General features: G+C 43.5%; 1 protein-coding gene across 2 annotated transcripts in view; it reads right to left on the bottom strand.

Annotated features, from left to right (window-relative positions):
• The window catches only part of Tp53bp2 (tumor protein p53 binding protein 2), a 64,385-nt gene that overhangs the window by 4,512 nt on the left and 44,913 nt on the right, over nucleotides 1-14,960 (bottom strand). For both annotated transcript variants that reach the window (XM_004653242.2, XM_045138158.1), the window contains exons 13-16: nucleotides 13,353-14,125; nucleotides 7,929-8,066; nucleotides 6,721-6,854; nucleotides 2,721-2,887 (exon numbers count right to left, since the gene is read on the bottom strand). In XM_004653242.2, coding sequence (XP_004653299.2) covers nucleotides 2,721-2,887; nucleotides 6,721-6,854; nucleotides 7,929-8,066; nucleotides 13,353-14,125 — 1,212 coding nt within the window. The remainder of the gene's footprint in view (nucleotides 1-2,720; nucleotides 2,888-6,720; nucleotides 6,855-7,928; nucleotides 8,067-13,352; nucleotides 14,126-14,960) is intronic.

Genomic DNA, 14,960 nt, shown 5'->3' with positions numbered 1-14,960 from the left:
AGAGCAAACAAAACCTGTGAGAAGTATTCTGTAAACAGACTCTCAGTTCCCGAGTGGGGCTGGAAGGAGAAAAGCACGTACAGGGGGAGTCACCAAGGGCACTTGTTCCACAGGCCTGCAGACTAGCGTGGGTCCGCAGCACCCAGGCAAAGCGAGGCACACACCTGCAAGGCCAACGTGCCTACAGCAAGGGGAGGGCAATCGGGAGAGCCCTGGAGCTTGAGGGCAGGCTGGTCTGGTCAAAGGAGAGGACCAACCCTCTGGTGGTGTCCTCTGACCTCCACAGGCACAGCAGGGCATGCACACACACAATCATATGCACACAAATAAAAAAGGCACAACATCAATCTGCTAGAATACACAATGCAGCATTATAGCTAGGATATAAAAGTATACAGAGTCACTCAAAAATAAAAGTCCGAACTCTAAAAGATGTAGAAATCCACAAACAAGGAAGAAAAAAAAAATAATCAAAACCCCACTTTTCAGCAAGGCTAGTAACTATTTGCAAATTAAGAGCTCAGTGTTCTCCTTTTGTACCGTCCTCCCCTAAAGGTAAAGGGCAAGAAAATGTTGCTGAGAAGAGGAAAAAAAAAAAAAGGAATTAGACAAGATTTTTAGCCAAACTCAAGGGTTAATTTTCATTTTACTTTTATGTCTATAAAAAAGCCAAGAAAATATTTGTTGGTTTTGAATAGGTTAATATGACATAGCATACTATCTCTCTCTGGGGAAAAAAATAGAAAATAAAGACATTATTCTTTTCCAATGTAACAGGGGGTAAATTTCCAACTTTGCTGTTTAAAACATGAAAAGCGTGTCAGGACAATTACTGGGAGTGTGGCCCAGTGGGAGAGCAAAATGCAAAAGCCATTGCGTTCTATCTTCAACATCACAAACAAGGACGGACAATCGATCTTAATATAACTATAATTCCATTAAGTTCTAAAACTGGCCAAACACATTTTTATTGTTTTTTTAAATTTGTTTTGTCTTTTGCTTGGGATGACACAAAACAGGGTAGGAAAGAAATGCCAGATACTTAATATGCTCAAATTTACAGTTCTTGACTGTTTTCAAAATAGTTTCCATCATTAAGGACGGGGGAAAAAATCACTACTATTTACCAGATGAAAAGTTGAAGATTACTCCTTATAATTATCTTCACTTTGTTACACCAAGATAAACAGAATTTTTTAAAGCTGTGGACTTTTTTTTAATATTTATTTTTTATTTAATTTTTATTTTATTTTATTTTATTTATTTGAGAGAGACAGCCACAGAGAGAAAGACAGATAGAGGGGGAGAGAGAGAATGGGCGCGCCAGGGCTTCCAGCCTCTGCAAACGAACTCCAGACGCGTGCACCCCCTTGTGCATCTGGCTAACGTGGGACCTAGGGAACCGAGCCTCGAACCGGGGTCCTTAGGCTTCACAGGCAAGCGCTTAACCACTAAGCCATCTCTCCAGCCCAAGCTGTAGACTTTTGAGACAGTCTCTTTCCATATAATCTAGGTCGCCTCAAATTCCTGATCCTCCTGAGTGCTGAGATGGCCAGCGCGCTCAGAGCCAAAACCCATGCCCAGTGGCACTAGTAACTTCGTAAATGCAAACAAAAGCTTCCGCAAGACAGCGTTTAAACCCACCCGAACTCAAGAGAACATGAGACAATTTCTGCTGGTCTGTGTCACTATGACCTGCGTCCCACTGCGGGACAAAGCAGAAGACAAGAAAAACGCGGGCAGGGGAAGGCGGGAGCGCTGCTCACAGACGGCGCATGCTCAGTGTGCACACACCCCACGGTTCACACCCGGCCCCGCTGAGTCACCAGTACAATTCATTTCAAATAAAACTAAAAAACTGCGTACATAAAAATGCAACTATATTAAAAAAAAAGATGGAAGAGGGCAGCATTGGGAGAGCGAGGTAGGAGAACCCGTGTGCTCAAGAATAGCTTGGGCTACACAGTGAGCTGTGCGTCAGCCTAGCTACTGTGAGACCATGCTTCAAGAACAACAACAGGGCTGGAAGGATGTCTTAGTGGTTAAGGCATTTGCCTGCAAAGCCAAAGGACACAGGTTCGATTCCCCAGGATGCATGTTAGCCAGATGCACAAGGGGACGCACGCATCTGGAGTTCGTTTGCAGTGGCTGGAGGCCCTGGCACGCCCATTCTCTCTCTCTGTCTGTCAGATAAATAAACAAATAAATAAATAAATATTTAAAAAGCAACAACAACAAACGTGACACGGCCGCATCAGGGAGGGCCAGATGGCCAGTGGTCAGGACGGGCTCGCTGCTCGGGCGCCCGCAGTTCATCGCCGTCCTTCACCTGCGCCCGAGTCACAGCGTCTGCGATGTACTTCGTGAATCAAAGAAACTGGCTAAATTTTTTTTCCAAAAATCATATTCCACATCTAAATACAGCTCACGATGACCAATAAGGTTAACCAAGCAAAATACATGTTACTATAGCATATGCATTTTAAAACGCTAATGTCAAAATATCCTATGGTCTAGAATTCCAAACAAACAGAATGTAATTATAAATGTCAATAATAAAAGCTACTGGAGAGCTGAAGAGGTTCGCGGTAACAGCTGTTTCTAGGCGCAGGCACGAAAGCTGCACTGAACCTGTGACCTAGGCTGCGCTGGTTCTCGCTCCCAGTCCTAGTTAAACCCTGGAGACAGAGAGAGGGTGAATGACTGCAGTGACCGCCTACCGTAGAGAAACTGGGAGCACTGGGTGTAGCCTTCCTCCATCTCCTCGCACTTATCCGCAGCGGTCTGCATGTCACTGTACGTCATGGCAAACACAGCTGCTCCAGACTCCACCAAAAACTTACACACCTGGACGTTGTTACAGGAGGCAGCACAATGTAGTGGGGTCCTGTGCAGTAAGGAACAGCACCAGTTAGAAATGCTTATCCGAAATGAATGACATCTACTGGGTAAGTTATTTGTAAAGAAAGTTCTTGAATCCTTCCTTCTGAACAGGCTTTTAGGAAGTCAGTTCAACTAGATAACTGACCCATAAAAGTAGTAAGCCACAAAGGGGGGAGGAGCCACCAAGATGGCTCAGTGGTGTTTGCTTGTAAAGCCTGCTGACCCTAGTTTGATTCCCCAGCACCCATATAAAGCCAGGTGTCCTAAGTGGCGCATGTACCTGGAGTTCCTTTGCAGGGATAAGAGGCCCTAGTGCGTCTATAAACGTTTTTTTCTTTTTTTAAATTTTTTTGGTTTATTTTTATTTATTTATTTGAGAGCAACAGACAGAGAATGAGGCAGAGAGAGAGAGAGAGAATGGGCGCGCCAGGGCTACCAGCCACTGCAAACAAACTCCAGACGCGTGCGCCCCCTTGTGCATCTGGCTAACGTGGGACCTGGGGAACTGAGCCTCGAACCGGGGTCCTTAGGCTTCACAGGCAAGCACTTAACCACTAAGCCATCTCTCCAGCCCCTATAAACGTTTTTAACGCGGAGGGTGGGGTGGTCCCTGAACTTGCTTGCTTGTTCCTCTTCCCAATGTGGCCCCTTGAATAAATCTTTTTTTGTTGTTTTGTTTTTCACCATCACTTCTTTCTTTAATTAACCTATTGAGGACAGGTGGCCAAGCCCAGCTACCGGACTCTCTATGTAATAACTCAAGTAACAGACACCTACTACTTCTATAGATAAAAGTTTGTTTCTTAAAAAGCTAACCATGACCTGGGCATGGTTGGCACATACCAGGATGAAGTAGGAGGATTACTGTAAGTGTGAGGCCAGCCTGGACTAGAGGAAGTTCCAGGTCAGCCTAGGCTAGAGTGAGACCCGGACTAAAAACAAAACAAGCAGTAACCAAAATGTTTCTCCAAGTATTATTTATAATAAAAAATTAAAAATCTAGGCTTTGGTGATGCAGGCCTTTAATCCCAGCACTCAAGAGGCAGAGGTAGGAGGACTGCCAAGAGTTTGAGGCCACCCTGAGACCACAGAGTGAATTCCAGGTCAGCCTGATCTAGAGTGAGATCCTACCTTGAAAAACAAAAACAACAAAAAAAACTAACAATCTAAATGTCTGTTAAGGAGACAGTCACCATAAATGAACACAGTTACTTCCTGGGATGAGAGGAGGCTAAGTCAAATTTATGTGCATGTCATGTCTGACCTACATACATGATGTGTACATGAGCATCTGGTATTACATTAAAAGGAAAAACATTCTAAAACACTGGAGTAAATGTGAGATGACTGCAACTTTTGTAGTCCTTTATTGAAAAAAGTCAAGGTTGAACCAGGCATGGTGGCGCGTGCCTTTAATCACAGCACTAGGGAGGCAGAGGTAGGAGGAGTGCGTGAGTTCAAGGCCACCCTAGGAATACATAGCAATTCCAGGTCAGCCTGGACCAGAGTGATACCCTACCTTGAAAAACAACAACAAAAAAGGTCCAGTTTACATCCATTTAGAAAAATAACAAAGTCCTCCACTTCTGTGCTCCATGGTTTCCAGTTACATGTGGTCAAATGAGCTCTGAACTATTATCCAGAAAGTTCCAAAATAAAACCATTCAAAAGTTTCAAAGTGTGCCTGGTCCTGAGGAGCATAATGGAATCCTGCAAATGACAACTTTGCTGCCCCCAACACCAGGACAGGAACTATCCTTCCATCCAGAGGGAGCCACAGGCATATGCCGCCTGCCCATTCATCACTCAGTGATCTCAGAACCTGGACTCTACTGCTTATGACCTCGGAGCACAAGGGTATGGATGCTGCTGATTGTTCCTAATGGTTTGATTTTACTATCGGTTACTGTTGAAGTAAATCTTATCACAGATATGTATGGATCAGTAGGGTTCCAGTAATACCCTCAGTTTCAGGAAGCCACTGGAGTCTTGGAATATACCTCTGGCAAGGAAGGGTGAGATACTGTAATGAAACTTAAAACTGCTTAATTTTTTTTTTAATTCAGAACATACTCTGTATGAATACATCATGTGTTGGTACCATCTTTTCCCTCCTCCCTGCTCCCATTCCACTGGGGACCCCCTCAGTGGGATTGCTGATATTCCCCATGGGGTTGTCGAATATATGTTGTGGGAGCAGGAGTCAGTTACTGGGGGAATTTAAAACTTCCTTCCTTTTAAAAATATAAGATTTGGGGCTGGAGAGATGGCTTAGTGGTTAAGCGCTTGCCTATGAAGCCTAAGAACCCCGGTTCAAGGCTTGATTTCCCAGGGCCCACGTTAGCCAGATGCACAAGGTGACGCATGCATCTGGAGTTTGTTTGCAGTGACTGGAGGCCCTGGCACGCCCATTCTCTTCTCTCTCTCTCTCTCTCTCTCTCTCTCTCTCTCTCTCTGCCTCTTTCTCTCTCTACCACTCTCAATTAAATGAGTAAAAATTAACAAAACATTTTAAAAAAAGAAATACTTAAAAAATATAAGATTTAAGCTGAGCATGGTGGTGCAGTCCTTTAATCCCAGCACTTGGGAGGCAGAGGTAGGATTGCCATGAGTTTGAGGCCACCCTGAGACTACATAGTGAATTTCAGGTCAGCCTGGGCCACAGCGAAACTGTAGCTCAAAAACCTAAAAAATAAAAAAGTAAAAATAAAAATACAAGATTTACTATCCATTTTATTTTAGTTATGGGGTAACAATACCTTATTAGATTATCATTACTTTGATGAGTGACATTTCTATTATCCTGCAAACAGTATTTATCACTTTCTGTTTTTTTGTTGTTTTTTTTTTTAGTTTTCGAGGTACGGTCTCACTCTAGCCCAGGCTGATCTGGAATTCACTATGGAGTCTCAGGGTACTTTCTGTGTTTTATGAACACAAGTGTTCATCAAAATAGTACATGAGAGGGCTGGAGAGATGGCTTAGCGGTTGAGATGCTTGCTCGCAAAGCCAAAGGACCCAGGTTTGATTCCCCAAGACCCACGTAAACCAGATGCTCAAGGTGGTACACGCATTTGGAGTTTGTATGCAGTGGCTGGAGGCCCTGGCGCACCCATTCTCCATCTCTCTCTCTCCCCCCCTCTCCCTTCCCTCTCTTTCTTGGCCTCTTTCAAATAAATAAAAATAAATTATTTTTTAAAAACCACATGTGAGAAACTGATGTGATGATCAGATGTATTTGTGAAATGCTACAAAATTATAATCCCCATGTGGAGATGTATAAGTGACACAGTAGGATATTAAGATTCAGAAGCTGAGATGGAGAGGTGGCTCAGCAGTTCAGATGCTTGCCTGCAAAGCCCGACAGCTTGGCTTTGACTGCCCAGTAACCATGTAAGAGCCACATGCACAAAGTAACACATGCATTTGGAATTCGTCTATGGCGGCAAAAGGCCCTGGTGCACCCTATCTCATTCTCTCTACTTGCAAATCAATATTTAAAAATACTTAAAAAAAAGACTCAGAACTTTCAGCAAGTTGGGAGACCTTTCTTAAATCAGCATTTTGAAAGTTAGTATAAGCATGCTAAATAACCACGTACTACTTTGTGGTATTTCTTAGCTTTAACATTCAAATATTAAACTGCAAAACTTCAACTACTTCTAGAATTGAAACAAATGCCAGCTATATGTGGATGTATTAATTCCTCAAAAATACACAGCACACTTCTCCAGCTAGATCCCATGCAGCTCCAGGACCTGTGCTCTCACTCTTTGCCTCCTAACAGCACCATAGACGTTCACTGGTGTTTGGCTGGAGCTTGCTGGAAAAGCTTACCATCCGTCACTATCAGCAGCATTGACATTCACACCGAACTGTACCAGGAACTTGACGATTTCTGTGTGGCCTGCGCACACAGCATTGTGAAGAGCTGTGATGCCCTCGTCATTGGGCAGGCTTGGGTCATCAACCTGTAACGCCAATAAAAGGGTGAGCATCACTCCAATTTCTTGGCACATCAACTTGCTTCTCATCGTCAAAAACTATTTTGGTGACATATTTAAAAAATCGTAATTAAAACCTACAGGGGTGCCGGGCATGGTGGCTTACACCTTTAATCCCAGCACTTGGGAGGGAGAGGTAGGAGGATTGCCATGAGTTCAAGGCCACCCTGAGACTACACAATGAAATTCAGGTCAGCCTGGGCTAAAGCAAGACTCTACCTTGGGGGGAGGGGGGACCTACAGAGGCCAAGAAAAATTCTACCAATAGGGCAGACAGAATGGGAAAATTAAGTAGGTATTTACTGTAAAAGATTAAAAAATAAATGAAGTATGAGAAACCATATTCTTAGTTGTTTTAAATTTAATCCTCCCAACTTCCATTCTAAGTAGATATGACATTTGTTATGGGAAGGCAAAAGAAACGTATGTAGTCCCAGTACTTAGGAGGCTAAACTAGGAGGATCAGGGTTTGAGCCCTAGATAGCAAAACCTTATATCACACACAAAAATGTATGCTCTTGAATAGGAAGCGCTCAAGAAACAGATAGAGCTGCAATGAATCTAAAAATCCACACACAAGTTAGCTTTCAAAGTAATGGTCTCTCTTATAAAGAAAAGCAAACCTAAAGACTCCAAGTAAAAACTGAACTTCTAAATTATCAAATTTTAGTTCATTTTAAAAACAGCAGTCTAGGGCTGGAGAGATGGTTTAACCATTAAGGAGCTTGGCTACGAAGCCTAAGGACCCAGGTTTGATTCTCCAGGTCCCATGTAAACCAGATGCAATGCATCTGGAGTTCGTTTGCAATGGCTAGAGGCCCTGGCATGCCCATTCTCTCTTTTTCTCTCTCTCAAATTAAAAAAAAAAAATTTTTAAACAGCAGTCTATTTTATTTTAGAGCATGCTCCAAAGTTTCTCTCTACAACCTAGTCCCCCAAAAGAAAATTTTGAAATAGTGTTTTTCTATGGTAGCTTTCTATTTTGAGCTTTAAAACAAAATTTGAGGTCTTATTTATAAACCTTACTAATTATAGTCATACCTCATAGATGATTCTCTGTACAAGGTCAAACTCTCCCTCCAAAGACGAATCCAGAAGCAAAGCAAGAGGGTTGAATTTCACCCTCATTCCGTGTGCAATCCGCTCCGAGCCTGTCTTGCGCAGGTTTGTCCTCTTGCCCTGCAAAGGAAATGCAGGGAAAATGAAGCAGGAGACAAGAGGGGAGGAATCCCACGGCTGAGCTGGTAAAAAAAACTGTCCTGTTTGCTTGTTTTTTGTATTTTTTTTTTTGTCTGCTTGTTTGAAACAGGGTCTCACCCGTTAGCTCGGGTTGGCCTCAATCTTGCAATTCTCCTGCCTCGGCCTCCTGAGCGCTGGGAGTTACAGGTGAGCACCACCACCAGGTGACAGAACCACACTCAGGGCAACATTATTCAGGAAAGTATACAGACCACAATAGGCAGCTTCATCGATTTTCAGCATGTGAACAGCCACACAACACAAGCGGGAGGAACCACTCTGTGAGACTCAAGTGCACGCGGGGTGCAGCAGAGCAGGAGCGACCCCCAAAGTGGCAGGCCGGCCGGCCTCCCGTTAGTCTAGCCCAGTGCAGCGAGCCCCTCTCTCCGAAACGGGACGACGGCCCAGCTCAGAATTGTAACGGTCAACATATGCAAGTGAGCAGTGTACTTAATCCTCCCAAACCCCGCTATCCTTGAACTACGGTGACAGCAGTGCCCAGCAGAGCCAGAACTCGAGTCCAGGACAGCCGACTTCCCGGAGGCTCTTCTCTTAACCACGTCAGAGCAAATCGTCTCCTCAGGTACAAGCAGTAGTTAAGATAAATAAAATTAGTCATAATGAGGTGCACACCCAGGTAGATTTGTACTGGTCTTAAAATGTTTTATTAACAACTCTGACTTTAAAAAACAGGCATTTTAGGGCTGGAGAGATGTCTTAGCTGTTAAGTGCTTGCCTGTGAAGCCTAAGGACCCCGGTTCCAGGCTCGGTTCCCCAGGTCCCACGTTAGCCAGATGCACAAGGGGGCGCACGCGTCTGGAGTTCGTTTGCAGAGGCTGGAAGCCCTGGCGCGCCCATTCTCTCTCTCTCCCTCTATCTGTCTTTCTCTCTGTGTCGCTCTCAAATAAATAAAAATTAAAAAAAAAAACAGGCATTTTAGGGCTTGAGAGATGGCGTAGTGGTTAAGGTGCTTGCCTGTGAAGCCTAACGACCCATGTTCAATCTCTCTCCAGATCCCATGTAAGCCACACGCACAAAGGTGAGGCACGCGCTGGTCACGCATGAGCACATGGTGACGCCTGCATACAGAGTTCTGAACTGCAGTGGCCAGAGATCATGGCGCACCAATTCTCTCTCTCTCTCTCTCAGAAAGAAAGAAAAGAAGCAGGCATTTAGAAGACTAGATCTAATATTCGACAGAATGTGCTTATTAAACACATCTGAGGAGGTGAAAGCATACTTCAGATGTGCAAAGTCAGAGCTCAGAGAAACATGAAGTGGCAAATAAATATACCTCACAAAAGAGCAGCGACTAAATGTTTCTGGAATAACAAGAAAGCATCACAGGACTGAGCCAGCAGCCTTCAGAAGCTGCAGACTAGCCACTGGCTTCGCTGGGCATGTGACCCACTTTGACAGGTGTAAGACAATAGCATCTACCTCACCTAAGATAAGGAAAGAGTCACTTTTCTAAGAAGAATCTCACAAAGGAAATACAATCCACAAACTCTGGTTTCTTTTCTCTGCCTCAGAAGTACAAATTATTATTTCTTTGGGTTGATTTGGGGTGTCTAGCCCAGGCTGAACTGGAACTCACACGGCAGCTCGGCTGGCCTCAAATTCAGCAATCCTACTACTACCTCAGCTTCCCAAGTACTGGGATTAAAGGCATGAGACACCAGGCCCACTTCAGAAGTATAAATTATTTTGATACAACAACAAAAAGAAACAAACAAGAAGGGGAAGTGACAAATACCCATCATGTGGGCTGGTTTTGATTGATATGATTTAAATTCTCTTTTTCTCTTATCTGTATTTATTTTTTACAAAACAATCTATTTGAAAGAGAGAAAATATGAGTACACCAGGGCCTTTCGCCACTGCAAATGAACTCCAGATGCATGTGCCACTTTGTGCATCTTTACATGGGTACCTGGGAATCAAACCCAGGCAGGCAGGCTTTGCAAGCAAGTACCTTTAATCACTGACCCATCTCTCCAACCCCTCTTTTCCTTTTCAAATACAAATGAAGGATGAGAGGACGATCTGGCTGCGACATCTGTCCCCTCACTGATCACCAGGGTAGATTTGGCTGACCTGGCTGGCTAGGTGGGTGTCTCCTTCCTCCCTCACCGCTCCATGTGCATTCCCTCCCAAGCTGTGCGCTTGGTTGAAGAAGATGACCTTCCCCAAGTAGAGGAGAACTGGTCATTGGTCAAGGGTATACGAGAAGCTGTGCTCCCTTGCTAGAACCTCCAAACAAGCTCTCTCAAATACAAATGGAGAGAAGAATAGAGGTTTAGAACTTAGAAGATACAACTGTTTAAAAAGTGTTAGCTTCTATTTTTAATTTTTTTTCTAGTTTCAAATATTTATATAAACCTAGTAAAGTACCTTTGAGGTATCATAATCTTTGAAGACTATCATAGCTAAAGAATATAATATGATAATATAATATGGGATAGATACACAAAGTTCACATTATTATTATTATTATTATTGAGAGAGAGAAAAAGAGAGAATGGGTACGCCAGCACCTTCAGCTCACTGCAAACATACTCCAGACATGTGCGTCCCCTTGTGTGCATGTGCAACATTGTGAGCTTGCATCACTGTGCGTCTGGCTACATGGGACCTGGAGATTTGAACAAGAGTTCTTAGGCTTTACAGGCAGGCGCCTTAACCACTAAGCCATATCTCCAGCCCCAAAGTTCACTTTTAAAAATAATTTTAAAATGCCATTTACCTTTAGCCATATTTTTTTTAATTTTTTTAAAATTTTTTATTTATTTATTTGAGAGCGATAGACACAGAGAGAAAGACAGATAGAGGGAGAGAGAGAGAATGGGCGCGCCAGGGCTTCCAGCCTCTGCAAACGAACTCCAGACGCGTGCACCCCCTTGTGCATCTGGCTAACGTGGGACCTGGGGAACTGAGCCTCGAACCGGGGTCCTTAGGCTTCATAGGCAAGCGCTTAACCGCTAAGCCATCTCTCCAGCCCCCTTTAGCCATATTTTAAATTAATGGCTCTAGCATCTATTTGTGTTTAAGGAAACAAAATGACTTTGAATTAAACTACAAAACAGCATACTGTAGGTAAGCATCCTGGAATTATCACTCTCTTACCTATTTCCATGTGGCATGATCAACTTCCAGATAAAAGTTTAATATATGGAAGGCTGTAGAAAGCACTCCCAGGCAAAAATGATAATATGCCCAAGTGAAAAGGAATTGAGGGGTTTATGGCATTCACCAGTGATTTTCAAACTACAATGAAGGGGAGACGGAGCCTCGAGAGATGCCCACACCACCTCAGCCCAGTCACCTCCTAGGCTCCCACTCCAACCAACCCTTCCAATTACATCACTTTTTTTATGCCTGAGATTTACCTAACATCACATTCAAAATTTCACTGCTAGCAAAAGTCTGAAAAGCACTGACACTGCCCAAAAAGAGATACTATCTACCCAATTTCAGAGCTTAGTGATGATAAAATCTGAAGCTAGGTCTTTTCAATCCAATGTTGTTTCTCCAACATGTGGCATCTACTACATTGAAACCAGTAAATGTGGCATTTATAAGGATAACTAAAAAGTTTCCTGCACACACAAAAAAGAGCACTCTTTATAAAATACAGTCTTAGTTTTATACACACACACACACACACACACACACACACACATACATATATATATATATATATATATATATATATATATACATATATATATATATATATATATAATGTATTTACAGCATCTCACAACCTACTCTGTTGCCAGGCCTGGAAGCATAGGCCTGTAAAACCTAGTTCCTCTGGAGGCTTGAGAGCGAAGGATCAAAATTTCAAGGCTTGCCTGAGCAACTTAGTGAGATCCTGGCTCAAATCAGTAAAAAAGAGGAGCTACAGAGACAGCTGAGTGGCTAAAGCACCTGCCTGCAAACCCTAAGGACCCAAGTTTGATTCCCTAGTACCCCCATAATGCCAGATGTACAAGGTGGCACATGTGTGGAGTTTGCTTGCAGTGGCTGCAGGCCCTGGTGTGCCTGTTCTCTTTCTATGTTCCTTTTCCTCTCTCTTTCAAGTAAATAAAATATTTTAATGTAAAAAGAGATCTGGAGTATAGCTCAGTGGTACAATGTTTAGCATGTGTGAGGTCCTCAGTTCAACACCAATACTGAAGATAAATAAAAAAAAGGGCTGGAGCCAGGCATGGTGGTACACACCTTCAATCCCAGCATTCAGGGGGCCAAGGTGGGAGGATTGCTGTGAATTTGAGGCCAGCCTAACAGCACATTGTTAATTCCAGGTCAGCCTGGGCTACAGCATGATCCTACTTCAAAAAACTAAAAAAAAAAAAAAAAAAAATGTGGGGGGAGTGCTAGAGAGATGGCTTAGCTGTTAAGGCACTTTCCTACAAAGCCTAATGACCTGGGTCCATTTCCCCAGTACCCAACATAAAGTCAGTCTCAGAAAGTGGCCCATGTATTTAGAGTTTGTTTGCAGTAGCCAGTGACCCTGGCATGCCCGTTCTCTGTCTGTCTCTCTCCTCTCTCTCTCTGCTTGCTAATAAATAAAATAAAACTTTTTAATAGCTATCTTTTTAGGGCTGAAGAGACAGCTTAGCAGTTAAGGTGCTTGCCTGCAAAGCCTAAGAACTCATGTTCAAATCTCCAGGGCCCACATGGCCAGATGCACAGTGACACAGTATGCAAGAGGGTACACGCACCTCAGGTTCATTTACAGCAGCTAAAGGCCCTGGCATGACCATTCTCTCCACTCCCCTGCCCCACCTCTTTCTCTCTCTCTAAATAAATAATAAAGCTATCTTATTTTATTTTATTTTTAATTTTAGAGACAGCGAGAGAGAGATAAAAGGGAGAAAGAGAATTGGTGTGCCAGGGCCTCAGCCACGGCAATTGAACTCCAGGTGTTTGCACCACCTAGTGGGCATGTGCGACCTTGTGCTTGCCTCAACTTTGTCTGTCTGGCTTAGGTCAGATCTGGAGAGTTGAATATGGATCCTTAGGCTTCACAGGCAAGCACCTTAACTGCTAAGCCATCTCTCTAGCCCAAAGCTATCTTCAAAAACAATTTTTTAAATCAACTCTATGTAAAGGGATTATACAATCAAGGGACAAGCTAGGGAAGAGAAGGACCATCCACAGAAATACATTCCAAGGTAAAACACTTTCTGAGTGGCCTTGAGACACCATACTACTTACAGGAGGCAGAGAGACCTGCCCAGTGACCTCTGGTGGACGCATGCGTGTGGAGTCGTCCTCAGGCCCTTCGGGATCCCCGGATGGGTAGGGTGGGGGTGGGTATGGGGGGTATTCTTCTAGGCACACGTCAAGCAAATGGGGAGTCTCTGGATTTGGCTCTTGTGCATTGTTCTGGAGACTGCTGTCTGGGACTCCTTCAGGCATGTAATCAAGGCCTGGAGGAGGAGCTGACGTATCGCTGTTCTCCATACTGGCACTCCCCACATCCTCTGAGGACAATGGCTCAGGAACCAGAGAGACCGCCTCCTTCTCTGGCTCCACATGTAGATAGGGATTTGGGATCTCTGTGGGGCTTTCTGCGCTGGCAGTCACTGAGGCTGGCGACGTGGACGGGTATGTTGGGATGGAGATGGTCTCCATGGCAGCTATGGTGGTCCTCTGATACAGAAGTTTCTGAATATTTGGCCCATTAGGACCCTCTGGCTCTGTAATAGAGCTACGTTTCTTGAGAGGCCGGGGTGCATTAGACAGCTTCTTTCGCAGGGCTTCTAAGTCAGCATCACTCTGATTTCGGTAAGGATTTGATAAGAAAGGCAGTAGTTTAGTTGGGCTGAGTGGTCGGGGAATTCTTTCATTTTCATGGCTCTCCTGACTGGAAGAAACAGGCTCTGTATCAGGTTCGGGACTGCCAGACTTGCCCTGGTTACTGGAATAAAGGTTCTCTGGGTGCTGTTGTGGATTTTGGGTAGCAGCAATCACAGGCTTGCCATATACTAATCAGAAAGGGAGGGGGGGAAAACGTCCTGATTAGTGCTAATTAAATGAAGCTTGCAAGTAACAGAAACAGCTAATGGTTACTAAAGCCTCTTTTCATTTCATAGTAATATATAATGCGCCTCAAAGACAACTCGTTTCTTAAAATGACAAAAAACAAAGCAAGGATTTCATCTTTGCATAATAAGATTATCACAGATTCAAATCCCCACTGGTTATAACATGTATGCTAATTTATGAAACAGCAGGAAAGAATGGTCAATGATAAGAAACCACTCACTGTGGCATCCAAATTTAAAATGTGAACAAGGCTCAGAACCAAGAAAGTTGGAGACCCTCTGTATACAGATTGAATCTAAACCCACATTATCCCAACTTTCATACTGCTCAAAAGTGAAGCAATGTGAGAAAACATATTTGACTTACAAAATTAGTGAGAATCACTTATCTTTCCCAAAAAATCCCTCTTAAGTATTCCTATTAAAATGATCTATTGCCAAATTATCTTATTAGCAATCTTCACCAAGGATCCATAAAAAGATTAGTAGGCAACACACACTGAATCTCTGATATTTTAATTTCTGTCATGTCAACTTAGGACACAATTACATGCTTATTTCATGTGTACAGAAACAATTTCAATCAATTAAATAATGCTCAATTGTATTCTAGCCCTAAAGTCTAGTGGTTTAGAAAAGTTTCATGTAGAGAGTGCATGCTGACTACAAACCAATTTGCTATGCCTTCATGTTAATGAGAACAACTTAGAACACAGCAGACAGCTGCCTTTTAGAACTGGAGAGAGACCACAGCTGTCCACTCTCCACGCACAGA

Source organism: Jaculus jaculus, chromosome 1, assembly GCF_020740685.1.
Source record: "Jaculus jaculus isolate mJacJac1 chromosome 1, mJacJac1.mat.Y.cur, whole genome shotgun sequence".
NCBI lineage: Eukaryota > Metazoa > Chordata > Mammalia > Rodentia > Dipodidae > Jaculus > Jaculus jaculus.
Note: the sequence above shows the minus strand (reverse complement) of the source record. Positions and strands in the feature narration are given on the sequence as shown.